This window comes from Chamaea fasciata, unplaced genomic scaffold (genome assembly GCF_029207755.1).
Source record: "Chamaea fasciata isolate MVZ Bird 193981 ecotype frontalis unplaced genomic scaffold, bChaFas1.0.hap1 SCAF_5, whole genome shotgun sequence".
NCBI lineage: Eukaryota > Metazoa > Chordata > Aves > Passeriformes > Sylviidae > Chamaea > Chamaea fasciata.
Genome location: NW_027094090.1, coordinates 48,750,319 through 48,776,050, shown reverse-complemented (window position 1 = coordinate 48,776,050; position 25,732 = coordinate 48,750,319). Strand labels below are relative to the sequence as shown.

General features: G+C 40.6%; 2 protein-coding genes across 3 annotated transcripts in view; one reads left to right on the top strand and one right to left on the bottom strand.

Annotated features, from left to right (window-relative positions):
* The first annotated feature begins 629 nt into the window (after nucleotides 1-629).
* LOC136290242 (cytoglobin-like) lies at nucleotides 630-5,246 on the top strand. Its single transcript, XM_066184617.1, has 3 exons — nucleotides 630-830; nucleotides 2,736-2,967; nucleotides 4,166-5,246. Exons 1-3 carry the CDS (start codon nucleotides 736-738, stop codon nucleotides 4,292-4,294), a joined length of 456 nt encoding a protein of 151 aa, XP_066040714.1. The 5' UTR covers nucleotides 630-735; the 3' UTR covers nucleotides 4,295-5,246.
* A 4,863-nt stretch (nucleotides 5,247-10,109) lies between these two features.
* Nucleotides 10,110-25,732, bottom strand: part of LUC7L2 (LUC7 like 2, pre-mRNA splicing factor) — a 29,071-nt gene continuing 13,448 nt past the window's right edge. The window contains exons 3-10 of one of the 2 annotated variants that reach the window (XM_066183562.1): nucleotides 20,120-20,218; nucleotides 19,160-19,270; nucleotides 18,350-18,493; nucleotides 17,132-17,308; nucleotides 15,025-15,116; nucleotides 14,136-14,165; nucleotides 13,015-13,209; nucleotides 10,110-11,036 (exon numbers count right to left, since the gene is read on the bottom strand). In XM_066183562.1, coding sequence (XP_066039659.1) covers nucleotides 10,844-11,036; nucleotides 13,015-13,209; nucleotides 14,136-14,165; nucleotides 15,025-15,116; nucleotides 17,132-17,308; nucleotides 18,350-18,493; nucleotides 19,160-19,270; nucleotides 20,120-20,218 — 1,041 coding nt within the window. In that variant the 3' untranslated portion in view covers nucleotides 10,110-10,843. The remainder of the gene's footprint in view (nucleotides 11,037-13,014; nucleotides 13,210-14,135; nucleotides 14,166-15,024; nucleotides 15,117-17,131; nucleotides 17,309-18,349; nucleotides 18,494-19,159; nucleotides 19,271-20,119; nucleotides 20,219-25,732) is intronic. The other variant, XM_066183563.1, reaches the window with a different exon arrangement.

The window sequence follows — 25,732 nt, the reverse complement described above, 5'->3', positions numbered from 1 at the left end:
CCTCCAGTGCTGAAATGAAGTGGCTTTGCAGGGCATTATGGCCATGGATGCTGCCACGCTGCCATCACCATCCCGGCAATGCCGTCACTTTCGGCTGGCGAAGCCTGCCAGCTTCATGGGACCAAGGCTGGGAGCAACTGTGGGGTGGGCCCCTGTTAAACTAGAGGACTGCGGGGAAAGCAGTGACCGTGGTGTGAAGGCAGGACTGAAGAAGGTGCTGGAGCTAGAAACAAGATCTTTGACTGAAAGACCAGAGTGCCAGGGAGAGGGGATGGCAAGGCACCACAGTGCCTTCAGCACAGCAGCTGGGAGAAAACCAGGAAAATTAGTGCTCGGGCAAGGATCACCTTCAGGAAGGAGGAGCCAAGCACTGGCTTTTGCAGGGGCCAGAGGGGAAGAGAACTGATTGGTTTTTTCCCTGCTGAAAACTGCCTTTATTCCCTTCTCTCCTCAGACAGTGAGACCTTTGCTTTGGCACCTGACCTACGACTACAGGGCTAGTCTTCCTCCTCATGTGGTTGGTTTCTTTCCTGATTAAAAGTGATTAAGTAGCTCTAAAACCTGCAGAAATGTGACTGAGGGGAACAGAGACAAAGAGACCCTTCAAGATCTCTTAAATCCCCAGGGCAGTATTTAGAGAGCCCTGAGGAGAGAACTGGAGCAGAAAGACCCTGCCAGGACCTCCCTGTCCTTCTCCCTCCTGCTGCACCATCCATTGCCAACATCTCCTCCACCATGTCGCTCTCTGAAGCAGAGGTGCAAAGTGCCCGTGGCGCCTGGGAGAAGATATATGTGGATGCTGAGGACAATGGGACAGCTGTGTTGATCAGGTAAGGAAAGAACCCATCCAACTGCTGCCCTGGAGGGGTGAAGGAGGAACAGCAAGGATGGATTTGCTGCCTAGGAGCGTGTCTTGATTTTCATGCAGCCCTTGCTAGGAAGAGGAGCAATCCACACAAGGAAAAATAAAAAGAAAGGGGTAAGTGGGTGGGAAAAGAAGAAGAGACAAGAACAATATCTTTACCCACGTAAGGTAAAGAAAAGAAAGTGTGGTATGAAAGAATGGGAACAAAACATGGGCCTTATTTCCCTCTTCCTCTTTACCTCTAAACTCTTTTAATACTTCTTTTAAACTCAGTATTTCACTTCTGATTCTCCTTCAGCCTCAGTCCATCTGTTCCACTGTATTATACCCATTCTGGGGACTTTCCTCTCCTAGTTTCCATCCTGTTTCCCTCTCTTCTGTTCACCTTTCACATATTCCACTCTCATCTGGGACTTACATCATCTCCATAAGCAGAGATCAGTTCGAATACTATTTCTGGTTATCAGACCATTACCCCTCCCCCTCCAGCTTTCTTGTATATCACACCTCGTGCCTGGATTACCCTCACGAAGCCTTACATGGTGTTCTTTCCTTCTACAGGCTACACAGCCTGAGCACAATTAGGGTCAGAAATGCAGCCATAAAATGTTAGTAGCATCCAGTAGCTTGCCTCCCTGCGGTAATTTACTCTAGAAGGTTTTGTTTTAGTGTCCTACAGCTACAGACCTGCCTGTGGAGAAGTTCCAGGGCTTCCCAGGACAAGAGAGACATGGCCATACTGGAAGGAGTCCAACAAAGGACCAGGAAAATGATGAGGGGACTGTACTATCTCTCCAATAAAGAAAGGCAGAGAAAGCTATGACTGTTCAGCCTGGAGAAGAGAAAGCTCAAGGAAATCTCATCAAAGTGTACATAAAAACCTGAAGGGAGACTGCAAAGAGGGCAGCGCCAGGCTTGTCTCAGTGGTACCATGAGACAGGACTAGAGTCAGTGGGCCCAAACTGAAACACAGGATGTTCCCTTGAACATCAGGAAACGCTTTTTTTACTTCTGAGTGCTACTGAGCACTGGCACAAGTTGCCCAAAGAAGTTGCTGAGTCTCTATTCATGGAGATACTCAAAAGCCATCTGGCCATGGTCCTGGGCAACTGGCTTGACCAGTGGTGTTGACCCAGATGACCTCCAGAGGTTCCTTCAAGCCCAACCATTTTGTGACTCTCAAAAATGCAATGTGGAATTTGCTATGGATATTTCAGGTGGATAACCAGTTTATCCAGTAGAATAAACTGCTTTTTAACAAAGAGTTTGACCAAGATAACTGTAATTGATGAAAGGTAATTTCAAACACACTGAATTGTTACTTTTGCATAAACGGAATGAGTGCCCCATACTCAAACAACAATCCATCACAGGCAGTATGAAAGCTTTGCAGTGGACTATAGGAAGGGTTTAATTAACAAAACCAATGGTAGGGTTTCTCTATGAAAACACCCACCAGTATCACAGTGGTCGTATCTGCTGTCCCAAAGAACATCTTTGGGAATATTAAACTGTCACAGTCACCCCATGTGAACGTGCTCCCGCTTCTATGTGAAAGTACCACAGAGTTAACACAGAATATATTAACTTTAGAAGCAGTGGAATGAGTTCATTATAGGTTTTTTTTGTGGAATGTGCAAAAGAAATACCCTGGGGAGAGGCAAGGGAGAGAGGACTGGCTGCTATGTGCACAGGGGTTATGCACAGGTGCAAAGGCAAAGGAGAAAGTAACAGGGAATGCAGAACTGTCTGTTCTAATAAAGAGAAGGGGAAAATGGACATAAATGCATAAGGCAAGGCCTGGAATGTGTGGTCGTGTCTGCGTTGATACTTTGGTCCTTAAGTCAGGATGTCTCTCATTCCTCAACAGGATGTTTACCGAGCACCCAGACACCAAGTCCTACTTCACACATTTCAAAGGCATGGACTCTGCCAACGAGATGAAACAGTCAGATCAAGTCAGGTGCCATGGCAAGAAGGTTTTCAGTGCCATCAATGACATGGTGCAACACCTGGACAACTCTGAGGCTTTTCTTGGGATAGTGACCCCACTAGGCAAGAAACATGCCACCCAGCTGAAGATTGACCCCAAAAACTTTAGGGTGAGTGAGCAGCCCTCTTTCCAAAGGGTGTAATTGTGACAAGGACATATTTTCCCCTTTGAGGGGTAGAACTGAGGAACATAGGCTTTGTACCTAGGAATACATATACACGCCTCAGAGAATGAACATGATGGAAGGTGAGATGGTTGATGGTGGAAGATGGCAGGAGTGAGAGATCCGGCATTGGTGGGGAAGATGGCTGGGCAGCAGTTGTGGTGTGGGCAGGTGATGTGGTACTCAGGTGGGAACTGCACAGCTGCCCATGAGCTGTGGAGGGTTTTCTCAGTGCAATACAATTCCCCCACCTGCCATTTAATAACAAGATACGGAAAAGCAGTTTAACACTGGACTTCAGTCCCTGATGCATTTTCTATTTTGTAAGAGGAGCTGGGCTTTTCTAGGACAATTAAACCACCTGTTACTGACCAACAATGACAACAGCATTGTCATCATTAAACAAACTGAAATAATAAATACAGGATCAAATTATTTGCCCAGATCCACCTAAGGTCACGAGCAGAGTGCATTTATAACTATTTTGTCTGCCTTACACAGCAAAAAGAGGCACCTTCTGGCAAAGATTATTTCCAAATGAAGGTGATTTCAAAAGCAGTGGGCCCAGTTTTTAATGAGTGGGAAAATAAGTTATAATTTCTGGCTGAAAATACTTTTTCAGGGTAAAGATGCACACAAAACAATAAACGCTGCACAGGAAAAGAGATGGCATTTCAAAGTATACCACCTACCTAGTGACTGCAAGAACTCTGCTACAGGGTGCTGGATAGCTAACGAGCAGGAAAGATCAGGGAAAAACTTACCCCCCAAGCCATATATTCCACAGATGTCCAACAAGGGGGCTCATCATGGCCTCTAAATACTTGGGACAGTCCCTTGCCTGGAGAAGGATTGCAGTGGATGGATGAAGCACATCAGTCCTATACAGCCATCCTTAAGTGATAGGTGCAGTCACCATTAACTAGATACAGGGTAGTTAAAAACACCAGCAACACTTTTTGGGAATTCTATAATGTACCTTATTTTCCATGCCCTGTTACAAGCTCTGCCGGTCATGTGCTGTGAATTGTTCCTGTACCCCTTTCTGCCCTCCAAGAATCCCAACTAAAAATATGTAAGTTCTTTATGCCTCTAATGTGGAGAAAAGTTCACACTGCTTGTTTCTTCCCTTCTCCTTGTTTAGGTTATCTGTGACATTATCTTACAATTGATGGAGGAGAAATTTGGCAGAGACAGCAAAGCTTCCTTTGAGAAGGTGACCAATGAAATCTGCACCCACCTGAACAATATCTACAAAGAGGAGGGTTGGTGAGGATGTACACTCTCCAGGCTCTTCAAACAACTTGCCAGCACTGATTTGCTGCTTTTGGGCCCCCAGTCACAGCAGGAAAAAATAAAATTTAAAAATAAAAAGGGCAAGAAAAAAGGCTTCTACAACATAGATATCAATGTCAATAATTCCCTTAGCAAACTGAGTTTCTACAGCTAAACAAAACCCAGATATATCAAAGTAAACCAACAAATCCTGATGTGCTTTGCAGTTTCAGTGTTTCAGGTGGGTTCCTCTGGCCACCGTCCTTGAAGACTGCACTTTAGGATGAGAATTTTAAGCTTTCTATTCCTAAAAGACTTGCTCCTTCCAGCAGCACCAGCAGCTCTTTGGCTCACCTACCGCCTCTCCATCCTCATGAATGACAGGAAGGAGACCATTTTGAAGCATCTCCAGAATCTTGGTAGAGGTCATTATTTAAGAGGCATGCATACTGTTTTGTGTTTGAACTTCCACGAGGGGGAAGTGGTGTATGGGAATGACCAGCATCTGGGAGAGACATGAGGAAAGTCCCATCTCGCATGAGCCAGGAGAGTCACCAAACCTTGCTTTCTCAGAACAGCTTTCAGCACAAGGGATGACAACACTGAGTGCAGTCACCACTGGACCCCTCTGGGCAGGGATGAACATCTCCCGGGTGTGGATTTCACCATGTTACTCCCAGGAAATTACTTGGGTTGTGTTGCCACGTGAAGCAAGAGTAGAGCTCACTGGCTCTTGTGCACTCAAAATGCACCCAGCTGATGGAGAGTGCTGCCTCGCTGCATGGGCAGCACAGGGGGCTTAGCCTGGCATGGGACTTGTCCTGTCCAATCACACAGCCTGAGCCTCCCTTCAGTGCTAACTGGGTCCTGAACTATTTAGTTGCTTTTCTTTGTATTCCTTAGACTTGGTGAAATAATCAGCTTATAACTGCAAATAACCACATGCTGGTTTGCTTCAGTGTAATGCAATAAACACAGAGAAAGCAGATGTGCCCTCTCATTTGCTTCACAGAAAAGGTGATGTGCAGTAGTGGCAGCTGGTTACAGTGCACATTTACTGGTAGTACAGGGGCGTTTCCAAAACCAGCTCAAGCTCCCACCCAGGCACCCATCACACTTGTGGTAGTCAGGCTTCTTAGGGTTTTGACTTAACTATGAAGCAATAGTTTTGTAAACAAGTAAAAATGCAGTTTTCCTTCATTCAACATGTAGTTTTCTTCACCCACTGCATTTGGCAAAGGATGCTAGATCCCAAAGTCCATAAGAGGAACTCTAGCCTGAGGGGAAGAGGGCAGGCTGCTTTATTTGCTTCAGGGTTCTGTTCAGCTTGGGGAGAAAGGGAAGCATATTGTACAGCATTGGCAAGGACTGTAAAAAAAGAACAAGACGTGTAAAAAAATATTTATAGTCTCAAATCTCTCTGAGGGAGTACAAATAGGTAAAGCTCTGAAAAGAGGTAGTGGCAGTTCTTTAGTCCCATTGCTTTGCTGCAAACCAGTTTGAGCTTAGGAAGATCTGAAGGCAGCAATTCAAAAACTTACAGTGGTTCCAGTGCAATGTCCCCACCTACTTTTCAGCCTGGAAAGGGCTGTACAGCCATGGCAGCTCCTGCTGCTTTCAGGCCCTCTGTGACCTTGCTGGTGTCCAGCCCTGCTTTGTTGCTAGTCAATCCTGCCTTTCTGATGGTGCATCTCTCCTAAAACTCTGCTTACCTGCAGTGCTCTGGCAGCACCACTGAGCCTAGGGGAAGGGATTTGGGACTGCAGTTTCCCCAGCAATAGGAAGTGAAAAGCCAGAGCCGGGAGAGGCAAGTCATGAGAGAACTTTCTAACTGCCCGCTGACTTCAGTATATGCCCAGAGAAGGGAAAGCAGAGATAAAGTGGAGAGCCAGGGCTAGAAGCAAACATTTCTTCCTCTTGTACTTCCAGCTGCTGATACAACTCTTGTCGAGCAGTCTGCTGCTTCCCAGTTTTTCAAACTGCAGGGAAAGACAGATTTCAGGTCTTACTGAAAAGGATAAATAATTACATAAGTAGTAACAAGGCAAGAATTTATTAAGCAAGGGGAAAAAAGTGATCAGAGCAAAAAAACAAAGAGCAAGAACCATCATGTAGGACTGGACGAAGAGTGCGTTAACGTTTTTTTATAAGCCTCTGCATCAGAAGAAACTAATTTCTACTGTCTGTGGAACAAAGGACAATACTGAGGAAGGTGGCATGTGAAATATGGGACATAGAACAGTAAACTGGACGGGTTATCAGGTGGTGTAGGCCCCTACACAACACTCTGCACACTGCCATCTTCTCTGAAGCAGAATATTTAGTTTAATGCTGACTGCAACCTCCATCTGCTGGGTCTCTATTGCTAAACCCATCCACTTGGATGTACCCACCCATGCCCTTGGCTGCCTTGCACTGGCCCCAGGGGTCTGAAGTCTTGCTACCATTCTCTCTTCAGCTACACAGACAATCCCTGCTCCAAGGCTATTTAATATTTGCTCAATCATCCCTTTGTACTGGCTTAGAGAGCTGGTTTACCTATTTTCTCCCATTGCTCCCGGGCATGGGTGGTGCAAGATAGGCTGGACAGAGAGAAAGGCTCCACGGCAGGGCTATCATTGTAGCAATGGAATGGTATCTCCCAGATTCAACAGCTGTTGGAAGGCAAGGGGACAAAGGCAGAGCCTCCTGTGCCAGCTCCAATGGCAGGTCTTAGGTTGGGTAACGGGATACAGTGGCACCAGGCCAAGCACCTCTGCTTGGAAATGTCACCATTTTACTGTGTGGCTCCTCCTGCTGCAGTGGGAAAAGAACACACAGGCTGTGTGACATTGGGCCGGACACTCCAGGAAAGTGGCTGAGTAGACATCCATGGGGTATTTAGAAGGTATGAACATGTGGCACTTTGGGATGTGGTTTAGTGGTGGGCAGGGCAGTGCTGGGTTAATGGGTGGATTTGATGATCTTGAGGGGCTTTTTCAAGGTAACCAATTCTATGATTCCATGTTCAAGAGAGGATCTCATTTCTGGTAATGTGCCATTCTCCAGATCCTTATAATCTTAATCTGTTTTGCACTCCCCTACTAATCTAGACTGATTATGAGATATGGGAATGATGCTTACAGGTTCACTGCAGTTGAAACACTTTAAATCAGTTAAGTAATTTACTTTTTCTACTAATTTTGTACATCCCCAGTTTGATAAAAACTGCTATGGAGCTACAACTGCATCAGCAAGATTTCCAAGATCTCAAAAGCTGATGCTCAGATACAGCATCCCCAGGTTTCTTTTCCTCAAGAGCTCCATTTCATAATCTATTTAACCATGAAGACTAAGGTCTGTCCATACCACTCTTCAGCTGACCAGCAGGAAATTTACAGGTGATGAATACCTCAGTTTTGCACTCCTGGAAACTAAGGTCATTGGGTTCTGATGCATGGAAGATCCGTAATTAGGCACAACTCTCCTCTTCTAATGCTTGAAATCTTTTGCATCCCAAGTGTGTTTCATTAGTCATCTTAATTTTTTTCTTCCCATCTGCACTTCAGTCCTTTATTTCCACAAATAATTCAGATTATTTTATGAAGGAATCAGAGATAAGCCTTACCTTCTTGCTTAATATTTAGTGTGGTACTTCCTCTACATAAGGGAAGGCCCAAACCCAATCCCCCTTTTGTAATTGGATTTAAAAGCCGTTTGTAAAATGAATGGCATATTATCCAGAATTTACTAGTGTTGAGCCTAGGCACTGTTTTGTCACAGTATGCAAATCTCACCCACCCTCTCTTCCTCCCCCTTTTTACGATACACAATTTCTAGTTGCTGGCTACAGGGGGAGACAGGTCCTCCGTATTTCTGGAATACCGTAATTCCAGAAAATAATTCCAAAGGAATCACTGGCACTTGTGCTATGTAAGATATATTCAGAAATGACTGGTCATCTTTTGTCACACCACTAGAATCCCATTAACAACTATGTGATGACAGATGTTATCAAGCACTTACACTCTTGGCGGTACCAGATGAACAAACACTGGTAACTTCCATTCATCAAGCACCAGGGCCACCCAGGAAATCAAGAAACAGTCCCAGGAAGGAAACTCATGCTCAGAATTCAAATGGATAAGTAAGTCAGTCAGTCAGTAAGTAAATAGATAGATAGGGTTAAGCAGACAGTCATCCTCACTTTGGGAGCTTAAAATGACATGAATTCAAAGTGGAATGTACAGTGCTGGATCCAAGTCCTTGCAGAGGTGTAAAGGTTCTATTCTAGCTTTCATTGCCAGCCAATTCACTGCTAATTTATCTTCTGTATTACAATTATCACAGAAGATGCTACAGAAATGACACTGAGGACAAATGCACAGTGACTGGTATTACACAACGATGTTAGCAGGCCTTCATTGGCACTTGCACGAGGGAGGGACAGAGGCTGCAGAACCTGCTGGAAATGCCAGTAAATCACTACAAACACTGCTCTTAAGCATCACTATTAGGTAACTCAGTGATTTGTTCACAAGGAGGAAAATTTACCAATATCTAAATTCTTCTGTGAGGGAGTAGGGCATATCCGAGTAGTTTAAATGCCCCAAAGCACTTTCAATCCAACAGAACGGACAGCAACCCCTTTACGCTTTGTCAGCAACATGGACTTGGATCAAGGGCACCCTCAGTGAGTTGGTACAGTCAACACACTGCAGCAAAGGGGTACCATCCACAGGGACCTCAACAGGCTTGAGGGGTGGGTCTGTGCAAAGCTCAAGAAGTTCAACAAGGCCAAGTGCAAGGTGCTGCACCTGGGTCAGGGCAATCCCAAGCACAAATCCAGACTGAAGGACAGAGAGCAGCCCTGCTGAAAAGGACTTGGAGTGGATAAGGGGCTGGACATGACCCAACAAGGTGCACTCACCACCCAGAAAGCCTAATGTGTCCTGGGCTGCACCCAAAGCAGCGTGGGCAGCAAGGTGAGAGAAGGGATTCTGCCCCTCTGCTTTCCTCTGGTGGGAACCCACCAACCCCACCTGGATCCAGCTCTGGGAGCTTCAGCACAGGAAGGACGTGGACCTATTGGAGTGGGCCCACAGGAAGCCACAAAGATGAGCAGAGGGACTGAGCACCTCTCCTGTGAGGAAAGGCTGACAGAGTTCAGGTTGTTCAGCCTGAGGAAAAGGCTCTGGAGAGATCTTATAGCATGCTCTAGTACCTGAAGGGGGCCTACAACAGGAGAGGGACTTTATACAAGGGTGTGTAGTGACAGGACAAGGAAGAATAGCTATAAACTGAAAGAGGGTAGATTAAGATTGGTTATTAGGATTCAATTCATCGCAGTGAGGGTGGTGAGGGATTGCCCACAGAAGCTGTGGATGCCCCATCCTTGGAACTGCTCAAAGCCAGGCTGGATGGAGCTCTGAACAACCTGGTCTAGAGAAAGGTCTCCCTGACCACAAGAAGGGGGGTGGAACTGGATGATATTTTCCTTCCAACCCAAACTACTCTAAGAGTCTGACTCCACACATTCCTGCTTTTGAAGATTTTAGAATAATCAGGATTGTAAGTGGAATGACTGCTTCTCCTAGTGCACATCTGTTTGTTAAAAACTCTAATAATCAGGTATTTTTTAAAAGACTGAACTGCCAGTTAACCACCTTAAGAGACCAGTATATCCTTGTTAAGTTATTGGACAATATGGTTTCTTTTTAATTTTTTTTTATTTCTTTTGTTCTTAATTTTTGTTTGTTGTTGTTGTTGTTTGTTTGTTTGTCTGTTTTAATACAATTAAAGGTGTACTCCACAAGAAAAAGCAGAAAGAGTCCTTATGGAAAAAACCAAATATATTGAACACATACCAATCAAATGGTACAGATATGGGACTGGCTTTGATTTCAAAATTTAAGTAGAAATAAAAAAGATGTAATGCAACAGCTGTTCAATTTTCCCAGTCTAAATAGGCACTGTAAAAAGACATTTCCGCTTTCTCCAGCACACGTTCCTGTCTAAATGCTCCCACTTGTAATCAACTCCTAGGATCCCAAAAAAAAATAAAACCCAACACTGAGAACATAATCTTAGAGTAAAAGTTAATATCCATCGACCCACCCTCTTACAAAAAAGCAAAAAAACAACAAAAAAATCCCCCCAAATACAACCTTTCAATGCTGCTGTTTTGACTGGAGCAGAATTGGAGAATTTATAAAGGTTCAAAAGCACCCAAGGCAAGTAGTACAATATAATTTGTTCACTAACTTGTATTGGAAACAAGATTAAAAACATTGAGATCTGCATCTTGGTACATAAAACTGTTGTCCTGAATAAAGAGAAATCTTTCAGAAAAGTTTTACAACTTGATGGAAGTCCAGGACGCAGCTTTAGGCATCATTAATTCATGGGGTTTAATTCTGACTTTGTTATAACCACTTTTATATACTGTACATCTACCCTAGTTGGATCAGTGTTGGAACTGCTTACTGGTGTCCCTTTGAACAACTGTAAACTAAACCAAAGTATGCAACTCCATAGGAAGCTAGAGATCAGGTCAATATACAGCCAGTTATATCTCCCCTGCTTCACGCTCCTCTGAGCTCCTTGGCTCTTCCGATCGGCCATTAGCGCTTTCGTACGAACGTTTCTTGTCTTTGAAATCCCGCGGCGACCTCTCCCTTGAGCTTCTGTCTTTATCACGGGATGTTCTATCGCGATCTCTTGAACGCTCTTTGTCTCTGGAAGATCTTTCTTTAGAGGATCTGAAAAGTGCAGTGTATTTGAGAATTCAAGTCAGACATGAATTGGTAGCTATCAAACAGCACATAGATTTTATATTTTTCTTCTTTTTCCAACCCAGATTTAGATTTGTTAACAGAAGTGTATAAGGAGACATCGAATCATTCTACCCTCCTCCCTTTCCTACTCCCATTTCAAAAGTCAAGTACTTTGAGGTAGGATTTTATCTACATTTATTACAGAGCCCAGATTAAGTTCAATGTGCTTCACTACATCTCTTACTTTCAGACTCCACCTCCAAGTCTGCATTAACAGGAGTTGAGCAGAAATTTCTCATCTGCAGTCTCTAGTTTAATAACAGTGTCTAGCCTTTCTCTTTAAATTACAAACTTGAAAAACACACTTGAAAACAGGAGTTTGCTTAAAAATAGGGGGATATTAAGTTGCATAATTCTGGAAGGGAGGCTCTATAAGACAAATACAACTGAAATCTGGAATGTGGTTCCAGACCTACAACCATATTTTGTCACAAGAACTAATCCCTGCGTGACTTTGAAAGGTTGGGGTAGTGTTCTTTTTAGATACTTTACTCTGATTAATAGGCATTTTCAAAACCTTTATGATGGACACAGAGAAGACCAAAGAGTTTGTTTGCTAAACAAACTATGTAAGTTTTAAACTAAATTAGCTACCTGTATGGGAGAAAAATGGATTAGACAGCCTCCTCTACATTCCCTTACAGATGCACTTAGGTCTGTTTTTGAAAAACATTCCGTCTGTATTTTACCATGTACTGCAATCACAAAGTGTTCTAATACAAACTTTTAGCTAGCCAATCATTTCCTAGTTGAAAAATCTGGTAGTCTAGACGGTGAGACTGTACTCCATTTACAGGAAGTTACGTCACTTCACCTCCAAGCTTCAAAACTAAGGTCTGCAAAACGTTCCTCTACTAATTTCCTTTTGTAAGCTTACAAAGAAGCGACCTTTCAGAGTTAGTTGCACTTCTGAAAAGATTACTTTCCCTACAACGCAGTGTTTTGCAAGACTTAGTACTTGCAAAAAACACTGAGATCCACAGGCATCACTCTGTTCCACCAACTACATGTCCCAGAAGAAGAGAAGCTACATGCCAAATCCTGGAGTTAGTACAACTGTTTATCAAGTATCTTGTGCCCAAGCTCCCTGCAGAAGTAAGAATAATTTAACTCCTGAAATAATTTGAACTATAAGCCCTGCATATGTGGCAACTTCAAAACCTGACCTTTTATCTTCTTGCAGGTCAACAATCTCAAGGTTTAAAGACTGGGCACTCTATCACTGTACTGCTCCTGAAGTATGCCACAGTGGGTAACCTATACATGAAAGGAATCCTGTTCATGAACCTCCCCACCAAATGTCTCACTGTGCAACCCCAACTCTTAAATTATAGTCACCTCATTCATGTAAAACAAGCCAGCCAATCCTCAGGAGCAGTCAGCAACTGAATCATTCAAAAGCAACAGCCCCAGCCTGCCCCCTGCAGTAATGTTTCCATGAGAGGTCCTTGCAACGCACAGCCTTCAGATGCATTGGAAAAAGTTTCAGGCGTACCTAAACTTACTTCTACCTTTTCACAGCAGATGGGCTCTGGTGTTGGGAACAAGAGCCCAAGGGAAAACCTGAATGTATTTACAGTAAGATGACTGCTGATATTCCTGGGTTCAAACGAAAATCAGCTGTTTCACTTTCTATGCTGCACAAAACTGGTATTATCAACTTGCCACCAGTACTCTGTAGCACTCAACCAAAACAGAAATAATATAGAACCCTGTTATTGTTATATAAAAGAAATAGCGAATAAACCACTCTGGTGTGCCAAATCATAAATATGCTGAAGTTGTAACTGAAATCTAAGACTCAAAATGCATTGAAATTACTAAGTGGTAAGCATAAACTTAATTTAGTGTGAAAATTTTCATCGTGTGTTGGGAAAAGCCATGTTTCTAAGGCAATATTCACCTCTTTTTGGAGCTGCGTTCTCGGCTCCTCTCCCTGGAGCTGTGCCTGCTTCTATGATGGCTGCGGCTCCTGCTGCGGCTGGTGGAACGGGACCTGTGGCGGTGGCGCTTCTCACGGGATTTGGATCGAGTCCTTCTCTTCCGTTCCCGCGAGGCTGAGCGAGAGCGGTGTCTGCGGCGATCTCGGGACCTGGATCTAGGAACAGAGAGGGCTTACACCACACACTGCTCTCCCCCACCCACTCTTACCAGTGTACTGCGAACATTATGCACTCTATGTGTAAAAGCACATCTGTACAGAGAATGGCCTGCAGTGCTCGGAGTGTCACATTGCAGAGTCTGATTCACAGGCAAGCAGACAACATTAGAAAGCAACAAGAGAAAGGCTACAAACTCCTTTCTGCCTAATGCAGACAATCTTATAGTTAATTCACGACCTTATGGCTACAGCATATCCAATGCAGACACCTGAAAACAAATAAAAATATGAAAAAAATCTACTTCTTCACATTTAAAACTAGTGTCTTTGTCAGGCAAAGAAGAACTTAATGATGCAGTGACAGGAATGATCTGCCAGAATCTACGTGTTACGATGTTCTTTAAATCAGGACTATATTGTTCCCCATAACTACAATAACAAAACTAATCTGGAAGGTTCTAAACCATACAAATTTGTGGTTGGTTTGGTTTTTTTTTCCCCCCAAAATCACTTTGCAATCATACCTCACTGGTGACCTCCAACTGTGCAGATTTGAAAGAACACTCATACTATTCATGAGTGATTTGATGAGTTAACCTGGTGCTTAGGGATTTTGAAAACCTGGGCAATCACCAAAAGGTATTAGCCAGAAGCTTTTGTAAAGAAAAAGCAATTCTCTGTGTTTTAAGTGTTACTTGAGACATGAAGCTGCACTGTAATAGCCACAAAATAGATGCAGATGTATAAACTCAGTAGAATGGTGATAAATAGTGTACAAACACACAGAGAGATGACTATGTAACAGAAAGCTTTGTTTGTGAAGATGGACATCTTAAACTAACAGTGATAAACAGACTTAAAATGTTCCAGCTTGTGAAAGGCTAACTTCACCGCTGGTATTCCTTGTCTGCAGATTTATATACCTTTTGGCATGCTTGCTGTGGGATCTGGACCTGAAATAAATGGAAAATAGTAATTTTTTCAAGAGAATCTCACTATCAAATAAATTTAGTAATAATATAAACCAGAGTAGTTGACCTGTTATTGTATTTCTTGTTATAGTAGCAAGTATTTAAAGGCTTTTTATTTGATGTCAACTTCTTTGTAACACATATATCAGGAAACACATCTCTGTTTTGTGGTGGTTGGGGTTTTTTTTGAATTTGTTCTTGAGACTACTCTACTAGAAGCCCAGAAGATTATATAACCAGCTTTTTAACTCACATCCCTCCACAGAAAAAGCTCACAGCTGAAGTCAGTATTCCCTTATTTCCTGACAGGCTAGTACCAAACTGCAACAGTTTTCAGAAATTCACACTGTTAACCTCTGAAACTTAACACATCGACAGAACTGCAGCTCCTGTTCCATTCCACTCCAGCCCCACCAGGCCTGGAAGCTACTATTTCATAGAAGAACAGGGAACTGCTTTCCTTTATCATACATTCAACTACTTCCAATAAGGAAAATTTCTAACATCTCTGAAGAAAATTGCTAAGAGATGTAAGGAGCTCATATGTGTGTAAGCTCACATCTGTCAGGTGTCAAAACAAGGTACACAACTGAAAATTATCTCACTTAAAGACCCTTCGTTCAAATATGTGGAGGCAATACTATAAGTAGTTTTTAAAAAGACTATGAGAACAATTCCACGTTTTAAGGTTTAGAATGAAATTCCATCTCAATCCTTCTAAGTTTCCAAAGAATGCAAACTATTGTAATTCTGCAAATTTAGAAATGTGTATGAATGGTATCAGTTTTCTTATTACACATAAATAGGTCATAATGTACATGCAATTAAAACAGATGCCTACCTCCTCAGTTTCTCCCTTTCTTCTCTTTCCCTCTCCTCTCTACGTTTCAGACGTTCCTGATTTCGTTTTTCCTGTTTATCAGCCACAATCCTCTGAAAGCAAAAGAACATACTAAGTTATATTAAAAAAATTTCTCACATGAAGGTGCTATAAAAATAATCTAGACAGTTAACGTTCAGTTCTTTCCCTCAGGCATATCCCCTTTCCCTTGTGTATATTATTCCCACTCTCTTCCTCAGTATATATACATTTTTTTTTTTTTGAAGAAACCGAAGTTATTGCAGAAGAGATGCACGTGGTGTTACACGAAGACCTGAAATATACGGAGTTAAATATTAAGTTTTTAATAAAGGGGAATTCAGAACAGTAAATCATGCCTTTAATGTGAGCGTCTCCATGCCAATCCTATCATATTTCGGACACTGGGGAAGGGCAGAAAGGAATCAGAACTGGGAGAGTTAATTGTTGCTTAAAGGACTTGGTTGGGCCAACACCTAAGTTTTGAAGCTACTTGTTTCTGTATTATGACTGTGGGACAAAGTTAGAACAGATGCTTCAGCTGATAGCCCCCAGGGTGAACTCACTACTACTGGGGACAAGGCACGCTCAGTAGAGGGCCCTCAGATGTGGAACTCACAACTGGAGATCTGGCCAAACCCAAGTCTTGCCACCTTCTGGACATGATGCAAGAAATTCAACTCTTTGTAAAGACCTTCTTCTGAGAGATGGAATTGCCCCAGCAGCATCTTGATTAGATCTCTGAGGAGAGTTCTGAGGAAGGAGGGGATAGTTATTGTTTTCTTTCTTTATCAGCAAAGCACTTTGAAAGATTAATTTACTGATGCTTTGGGAATGTGAAATAGTTATCCATGCATATTTTGTTCCAAATGGTGTAAATAATTAGTTATTTCAACCCTTTATGTCAAATTATATCTATATTTCCTTGTAAACATCAGCAATTTACTAAAAGCAAGGTTTCTTGTTCAAGTGACTCTTTGCATAATTTCATGAAGGGATGGGAGGAAGCACACGTGACCTGTTCTAGGCATCTAAGACTTAAGTTACATCGGCTACAGTTAGGAGCCTGAATTGCCAACATCATCAACAGGAACAGTTGGGCTCTCCGAAGGGTAAGTCACAATATCCATGCAAGACAGCTGGAATATTACAAAACATAAACCAAGTCCATTTATTCAAATCCAGTAACAGCAATTTCTGCTCTTAGGACTTCAACCATGTTAGCTACTGTCTTTAGCGATTTCTACAGTTAAAATGCTTAATTGAGCTGTGAGCACTGTAATTTGTACATTAAGGTCATAAATGGCATCAGTGTTCAAATCCATACTCTTGAAAACTAGAAGTCCAGAATATCATTCCAGTAAGTCTTTCTTCCAGCATATGATTTCTGGTCAAGATAGGTTATAATATTCCAACTGTATTTCAAATGTTCAAGTTACAGAGAACATGCAACCTCCCCATAAAAATTATTTCTGACTTCAAGATATACATAATTTGGTATTTCCACTTTGGATAGCTACAGCCTTGAGTTGCTGGATTCTATTCAAAGAAATTTCCTTATCTGTGTCCAGGTAAAATAAACAAATTGAGTTTTAGTCATTCCCCATATAGCAGGTTGTTTGAGTTCCAAGCATTTTTTTGGAGAATTTTTCCAAGTGTTATCCTCCTCCTTTTACTACAAGCTCCTGTATTTTCAAGAGTCTCCTTATTACTTTTAGTCAATCATCTGGCTAAAAGCAAAATTCATTTGGCTATCTCCTATGATTGCTAAGTATGCTTCAACATTGCTGTTGCTCATTCAAAATACAGTTCTCCATTTTACAAGGAGATTCAAGTTCTCTGTTTCCAAGATGCATTACTTTGAATGTGTGTTTTAATCTACCTCAGTGCAAAAGAGGTCATCTTACAAATCTATCCAGGTAATTGATGCTAAATTAGAATGTTTAGTTCAGTTTAGTGTTTTTAGGCTAATGAAATCCAAAAGTTTAAAGTGATATGAAAAATTTCACACACAGAGAAAGAAATATTCCTATAAGCCTGCCTGGCAAATAATTACGTAGCGCACACAAAAAAAGTAAGAATGATTTACCCTGAGTTCCTCAAGCTTCTCTCTTATTTCAATAAATCCCAAATGTAGTTTTCCTCCAAAGTGATCAGCAAGTCGTCGGTCGTTGTCATGAAGACCAAGATACGCTGAGCACACTTCACAAACCCGTAGCTTCTGCTGTTGAAAGCTAGAGGCAGGCATAGAATTCCTGTACACTTCCTAGAGAAGAAAAACATGTGCTGTTATTTCAAAATGCACATAAGCACAAGGATGAAACTTTACCAAAGATACACTACAAATAACCAAATTCAATGTACACCAGAACACTCTTCAGTTAATTCACATTATTCATACATTAACTGTCTCACTAAGATACAAGGCATTCCCTTATTTTGAAAATGGAACACATTTAAAAGCGGGACATCAGCAACTGGTTTTGCAAATTAAGAAAAAAGAAGTTGGGTAATTACTACCTTAAGATTATATTACACAGAAGGATGAACAACTTTTTCATGTACAACAACGAATACACATTAACACTATGATTACTACGTTGATGTATTATGAAAATATGACACCAGTTTTAATTCTGAACCCCGCTTATAACAGTTTTAGTTTCCTGAGAAATCTACGTGAATTTTAGACATTAATTAAACACATTATCTGAGCAAAATTTACCTAAGGACATTCAGATGACAGACCAGCAAGACTGCCAGCAATCCTTCTGGTACTATTGAAACAACTGCAAATACTGATTTCAAGAAATTTCAGTATCTTTGTGTCACGCAATATGGAAAAGCTCTTGGTGAGTTCTGTCACCGGAACATTACAAGGATCATTTTGACCTTCCTGATACACAAGACGTTAACTCTCTTTTAGTGAAGACAATGGATCACTTCACTGGAGCCTTCCAGCATGAGGTTACAACAGGGTTGTCACAGCAAGAGCCCTGAGACCAAACCAGCTAAGTCAGTGCAACCACCACAGCCACAAAGACAGTGTCCACAGGAACAAATGACCAATACACCCAAACTAAGATAAATGCGTATTTTGGTAGGAAGTTCAATCTTAATGGTAGAGGAGTGTATTGAGGGTAGAAACTTTAACTGTACAGGATGCCAAAGCAACTTCTTTAGTTTTATATGTAGCAATTAGCTAAGGAATTGACAGAGGTAAGATGTCTTGCATTATACAGAGGCCAAGCAATTTAATATTTGACCCTGCCTTCTCCATTCCCTAAGCCTTACACAGTCAACTTACTTCTGCTTCTCTCTTCTTTATCCGAGCCTTCTCCACTTCATCCATTACTTTTTGAGATTCTTCCACATTCCCATCAGCTCCAAGCTGTTCTACTTTGGCCAACAGTTTCCCAATTTCTTCATTCAATTCATGAACTCTTTCAGCCTTGAAAGACAAGGAAAGGCTTAACACAGGAAATACTTTTAATTATGGAGAACAATCTGAACTACTACCGAGTTACAGTATGCAAAATTGGAAGGACAGAATTAAAAGAAACACACAGAGAGAACTTCTCCAGTTAGAAGTGAAACAGAAAATGCCTCTCTACAAAAAAACACAGAAAAAGGCTGAGTTACCAAGTCTGTGTAAAATTCCAGTAAAGAATTCTGCTCAGAAAACTTGAAATAATTAACACTGTTGTCTATACCAGTCTTGAAAAATTTTTATTTGTACAGCCAATCCTCCTAGCATTTGCATATATGTGCAGAAAAATTAAAGGGATTTTTTTCATTCAAAAAAAGATCTAGAGAAAAAGACATCGATTTTGTTTACTTTATAGATGAAGTTTGGAACAAAAAGTGTAAGAATTACTAACACATCTATAGCATGGGTTCAGAGTCAAGTTTCCTGAGGTGAAAAATATCAGAGAGGTCTCTTCCCTCTGTTCTCTTCTGTGCCATAAAGGCAGTTTTAGAAAGGATGGAGAAAATGTATTATTTTTTCCCCTCTTCAGTATGAATTCTCAGATTTGATATATTTTCAAAACTTTAAACTGGCTTCTTAAAAAACTGGCCTCCAAAAAGACAGCAGTAACTCGTCTGACATGCTTACTTTAGCTGCAACTTCAGCACTGATCTCTTCTTGGGTTTCTGCTAGTCTTTTCTTAGCCACTTCTGTTCGCCGGTCGCAGTCTGCAATAAATGACTGCAGGTGGTCCATTGCCTAAAACATCAGTAAGAACAAGGATCAATGCTGTCAAGAATATAAATATTTCATTAGCTGTAAGGCTTCTTCAGTTTATTAAGGCTTCACTGTCAAATTAGTGAAACAATAACCTCCTGGTTTATGCTGACTAATCACACATATTCATACAAAGGGTTAAAAAATTGTAGTCTACACATTGTCATACTTTCTAAGTATTTGCAGAAATTTGGAAGTGAATCTGTCTTAAGTCATCTTGAAGAGGAAGAAATAGCAGCAGTGAGTATTTCTAGTGGCATTAAAATTCCTGCAAGGCTATTCAGGATCACTTCATCCAGTCATTCCATACAATACTGAAACTTTTTTCACTAGGCTTTAAGTAGGTACATTAACCAACCCTCCAAATAACAATTAAAAAACCCCAATCCTTTTGTGCTAGCAAAGACTAACTTTGTCACTGGGAGCTCACAACAAACTATAGTTTATGGAGACACAGTATATGATTCGTTATCTCAAATACCAAATTACTTTCTTTGTTAAGTGCGGAATTTAGAACTCTCTTCAAAGCACACACAGCTTTAACATTTGCTTGCTATTTGACAAGACTCAAACAGCACTCAGGTTTATCATACCCTTAGAGGCTGTCAACAGTTCTACCTAGAGATGACTACCAACACAAATTAGCATATAATCATGAAGAGGCAAGTTACCTTTCATGAAACTGTGCCAGAAGTTTCTCTGCCTCTTTATAAAATTGCTTTTCAAAAGTCTTCCTTCAGTCTGTACCAAAATTTAACATCTGTTGCTCAATTTATCCACCTAAGTACACCAACTAATGCTTTCTCTCCACCATTAAGACAAAATACATACATCAAGCTCAAAGAAGAAATCTTGATCTTTGGATGCTATTTCATAGTCTGCCCTTAATGCCAGGTCATGCACTTTCAGGCATTCTCCAAGGTCCATTCTCTGAAAAAAACAAAGGCAATGTGGTTTAACTTTTCAGAAGTGTTACAAAAACTAAGGTTAGCATGATTTTCCTTAAGAGCCAAATATTCTGAAGCAGGTCATCTCGTCCGTGGTAATGAGAGTTTCACAAAGCTGTAAGATGATACTGATATACATGCATGAATCAAGAAATGGTAACAGCAAAGAGAATGAACAGCTTATCGTATCATGATGGCTGTTTGCATTACAAAGTATCATTAATGTCCCACAAAAATGCTGTTTTACCCTAGGTTCAAAAAAGTGACTGAAGTGGAACATCATGTATTCAACTGGAACAGTTTAGTAGAGTCAAGTTCCATGAAAATAACTGGCAATTAAATGGTCGAATTCTTGACCTGAACCTGTCTGCACACTCCGTGATAACGTGTTTCTGTTACAATCATCACCTGAAAGAGCTACAACCACAGCACCATTGTAAGTGCTGCTTAAAAAACATTCTTGAAGCATTTCAAGTAACAAAACCAAAAATCAAATCCCTGCAAAACATTTTGCAAATAAGGGAAGATGAGCTGAATGTTGGACTATGTTCAAGAATCATGGAAGTACAGATATTTCACTTGCAATCTAAAAGTGTTCTAGAAGGGGCAGGAAGGAAGCATGAATGTAAAAAAAAAGTAGGCTACGTCACATATCTTGCATACAATGCCACTGAGAAGAGTGTCCAGGAATCTTACTGGGTAACAACTATTTTTAAATTGAATATTGCATAGAAGACAGCATAAGAAATTCTAATTCAGTCCGTTCATGACAAGTCTGGTGACCAAGACAGAGCAAAGTGCACTTGACAAAAAAAACCCAAAAAAACCCCCAAAAAACCACCCCCCCCCAAATTAAAAAACTCCACCCACAAACCACTAAAAAATCGCAAACCAAAAACCTAAACCACTCCCCCGCAATCAATTTGTAATGGAAACAAAATTCAGTAAACCCAAAGCAGCCTCTCTGCAAAAGCACAGGCTGATGTATAATCACTGGAAGTGATTGTTACTTATAGCACTTAAAACCAGCACAGTTTCAGTTAAGTCTGCTCTTGGCACTGCTCACTTAATATTAAGAAAAATTAATCCTTTCTTAACATTGAAAGCACATGATGAAAACTGAACTCTGATGGAAAAAGCTGTTAGTGTTGTAGTTAAGTAACAATTTTTAACCCAAACATAAAATAATTAAAAACTTGCATTGTGAGTTTTGTAAATAGAAGATTAATGTTAACTCAGAAAGTGCTGCAAGCCAAATGAGTGAGGGTTTTGTTGGTTTTTTGTTTGCTCGTTTTTAATAAATAAAGTACTTGGAATTAAGTAAACAATCCAAGCCCCACAAATGTAGTAAAATAAACAAACCCCAAATATTTTAGTCTTCTCAAATTTTTACTTAGACTTCCAATGAAGCCATTAAAATAATTTTTAGTTGGTTTATTTCATACTGAAGTTTCAGACAGAGAAAAAACCCCATATCGGTAAAAACAAGAATTTTGAACTTGAAAAGGCTTTTTATAAACTTCAGTTATTTGAATTCCCTTCAGCGACCATAAATCTGTTTTCCGGAAAATATTTGATTGCAACAGGGAATATCTGACTGAAATGATAAAGGACAAGATTAGCTTTTCCTTTTGCAACTATACAGGACCTCAGCAATTTTCTTAACTGATGCAAATCCACAAAGACCTTGAAGCTGAGCAATTATAGATGTCTCTTTCCAAGTCACGCTGACATTATTTAAACAGAAGCAGTTTTTCAGGACAGTACTTCAATACTAGGAGAGCAATGGGAAAGAACTTTTAAAAAATAGCTGAAAATTAGACACTTGAACATTATTCTAAAATTGTGGAAAGACTGACTTTATGCTGATTCATCTCCTGTACTGAATAACGTCTTTAAGGCTACAACTGTAAAAGTCAAGGCCAATGCTGTTTTGAAGTGAGGCACTCAAGTCATAAATGCATAGATAAGGTTAGTGACACACTTCAGTAGGTCTGAATACAATGAGAAAAAGCCTGGAACGCATCCACCACAGCACAACCTCCCCCCCACTATTTTAAGGTGCAATCTGCATATGTTTTCAATAAATGCATGACATAAAATTCCATCACACACTAAAAGCCCCCAGAATTCACATAACACTACCATGACATGCTGTTCACTTTACATGTGTTTTATGCTTCTTTCTATTTAGGTTGGATTTAACCTCCACAAAACAGTACATTTCCTGATTTCTTTGCCTTTTACTGGGAATTGTAAATCTAAAGCCAGAAAGGATGGTAATTAGTCTGAGCCCAGCATCGCTACTGAGAAACATTCTGTTCTCCCCTCTTCCCTGTGCTGTGCCACTCCATGCTGGCACATCTGTCTGTGCTGTTGAACACAATCTGGGTAGTGACTGGGTAAAAAATACCTCAGCAAACCAAACACAGGCAAATTTTTCAGCAGTGCACGTTTGTCCAGCCTGTTGGGCAGCCATACAATGTGCTGACAATATGTAGGGGACAACAGAGTAGTGGACTTAGGAAGCTGGGGTCTCTTAGAGTATCAAGATGGCAAATTTAAAAGCTGTTGAAAACCTTCAGTAATGTGAGTGGAAATTTTGGGGGACAAGGAGTATGTTATAGAGGACTCCTTTCTGTTAGATGTCTCAATCACAACAGAAGAAATTTTAGCTCCCCTTACCTCCTCTGACCTAGCTGGGAGGCCTGAAAAATACTCATGCAGCATTAACAGGAACAAGAACAAGCAGGTACAAAAGAAAAGGATTCTTTATCATTAGTTTTGCTGCTGAAGAAATTACATCATTGTTAGAACTGCTCCTTAACACAGCCTATACTAGTCCTGGGTAATCCTTTGAAAGTCTTCACAGAAATATTACTATGAAATTTCATAAAAGTCCCATTAGTAAACCCCAATGAAGAGAGATATAAAAAAACCACCACGTTTAAAACTCTTAAAAAGTTTGCATATTAAATGCAAGAACAGGCTAAAAAGCACTTCTGCTGGTGTAAGTTATGCAACATCTGGCAAAGACAACTCATCTTGAGGATGATTCATTACAGTCAAAAGTCTATGCTGGATCATGACTGCCAAGAACCTTAACAAGCACAGAGCAGCTTGCAGTATAATCTGGCTCATATGGGTAGCTGCAAAGTAGATGGACAGCAGACGAAAATGGACAGAAGATACAGTAAGACACGTTATTTTCCTCTTCCACAAGTCCACCTTGCAATTTGGTGCCAAGACACGCCCTCCCCCAGAGGTAAAGAACAAACATTGCTAGTCTGCCATTTAAAGATCAATCACATTTGAAACAGAAAGAGGCTAAGAGGGAGACTCAAGCTCAGACATTGAGTAAATGGAAGGCTTTAAAAGAACAAACTTACACTATTTTTCACTGTCAATACACTGACTTTCAGACAGACTTACACTACTTAAAAGTGATTTACAGAGCAGTTCAGATGAACAACACAGATAAAAAGAAAGGTGAAAATATCCAAGCCCCCAGGCCAGACATAAGTGAAGTTCATTGAGTAAGCTAAGCCATGCTTTGCCTCTTTTTACAGTTTTCTGCACTTTTACTGAAATTAAAACCTGAAGAAAAGCCTACATACTTGGTGACTCTTTATTGCAAATGAAAGTTATTGCTGAAGATTAGTCTACGTAACCACATACAAAGCAGGATATCAGGAGTCCTTTTGTTATTGCTGAATTCTGCTTAAGAAACTAGTGCTTACTAGTACTTGCCGACCATTTCCTGCAATACTTTTTTTAGTTCTTAGTGTTAGATGGGCAATTAAAGCAGTTTGATTCCCCAGAGCTGAGGTTTAAAAAACTGGTCTTTCATCCCAAAAAACTTTGTATTGAAATGATTTAGTAATAATTTCTGTCACCCCATCACAAAATAGATAGAATGCCTTTGGTATAATAAAGAAATACGGATTACAAACGTTTTGTTTGCATAGTGCTGCTTCGATCAAATCAGGTAAAAAAAAAACACATGAATTAAGTATGAGTTGATGAGGAAGAGCTGGCCAAGGATTTGGCAACAGAGAATCTGTAGAGTTTATGTGCAAAATAAATGTGCACTCTGAGTAGCTGACAAAGAGCTGAATAGGAAAGTGAATAGGAAACTAAATAGGAAACTCTGATGTGATGCTGTTTCTGGAACATGAAATTAAGGTGCCCCCCCCCCCCCATTTCTTCTTCAGGTCCTGAGCTACCTACCGCAAAATTCTCATTTTGGCATTTTTACATCTGCTTCAAGTTCCTTTGACATCAGAAATTCGATTACTGAATATACTCTATACAGACTGCAGAAAGAGCACAGAAAAGCTAAAGGTACTTAAAAACACAAAGGGCTGATGTTGAGCCAAGCGTGACATAGTAGCACAAACTCTCAAATACTTTTAAAACAGCAGGTATCTTTTTATCAGGTTTTTGAAAGAAGATACTCTAAGCAGTGTTGATGTAGATATTTCTTTTTAGAGATAAAGATACCAAAGCAGTTCACATTCAGCAAGAGAAGAATTTTTTGTTTGTTTGTTTGCTTAGAAAGATCTGACATTGCTGAAAATTTGATATTGGAGGAACCAGATCTCTTCCTTTACCGAACTGTCAAGGTGCTACTAGGGTCTATATGAGAATGCTTACTACAGATAAAAAGAAGCTGAAAATCTTCCTCATTATGGAACTCATTCTTCAGCTGCACTACCTATTTTATTTTGAACAGATTTCTAGACTTTTGATAAAGCCCATACTCTCCTGTAGGCAACACATATTTAGAAAGGGATTCAAATTATCTGACTCCACTAACTGTTAGCTTTTATAGGACTTCACTAGCAGGAAAGAAATGCTGAGCAAAAAAGATGCAGAAATTATTAAGCTGAAGTCCTTAGTAACCAATGAATTCCAAGTATCTTCTGAAGAATACTTTCTAAAAGACATTTCTCCATGTAACTATACTCTCACTTCTAAAGACTTCACCTTCTTCGAATAAACCTTCACTTCCAAAACTAGCAGCAGTCTATCTTCTTATTAAATGAGATACTTCAGTGTTTACATAATATCTGTTCTTATAGCCTGACTATAAAATATATCAACACTGAGGTTGATAACCATGCCAAAAGTAACATCCCCCCCCCCCCCCCCCCCCCAGTAAATTAAACCCATTAAAATGGAATGTAATACAATCAGTTCACCTTCCTGGTGCTGACCAAATTAAGAATACATTTCACGAGAATGACATGACCACTTGAGAGGACAACAGTGCACTTTACAATTCATCACTACTGGGCTGAAGGCTTCAAACTGAGGTAGCTTATACAAGCCTAATTTAATTTGATTTGCTAAGCTGAAGCAGTTCACATGATCAAATCAGTCCTGAACTGAAAAGCTGATACCCTCAGACACAATGCCTCCTAACAGCTTCTAATATTTTTTCTAGAAGTACAACATAAAATCACAGTCACACCCCAAACCACAAGTTTTAAGC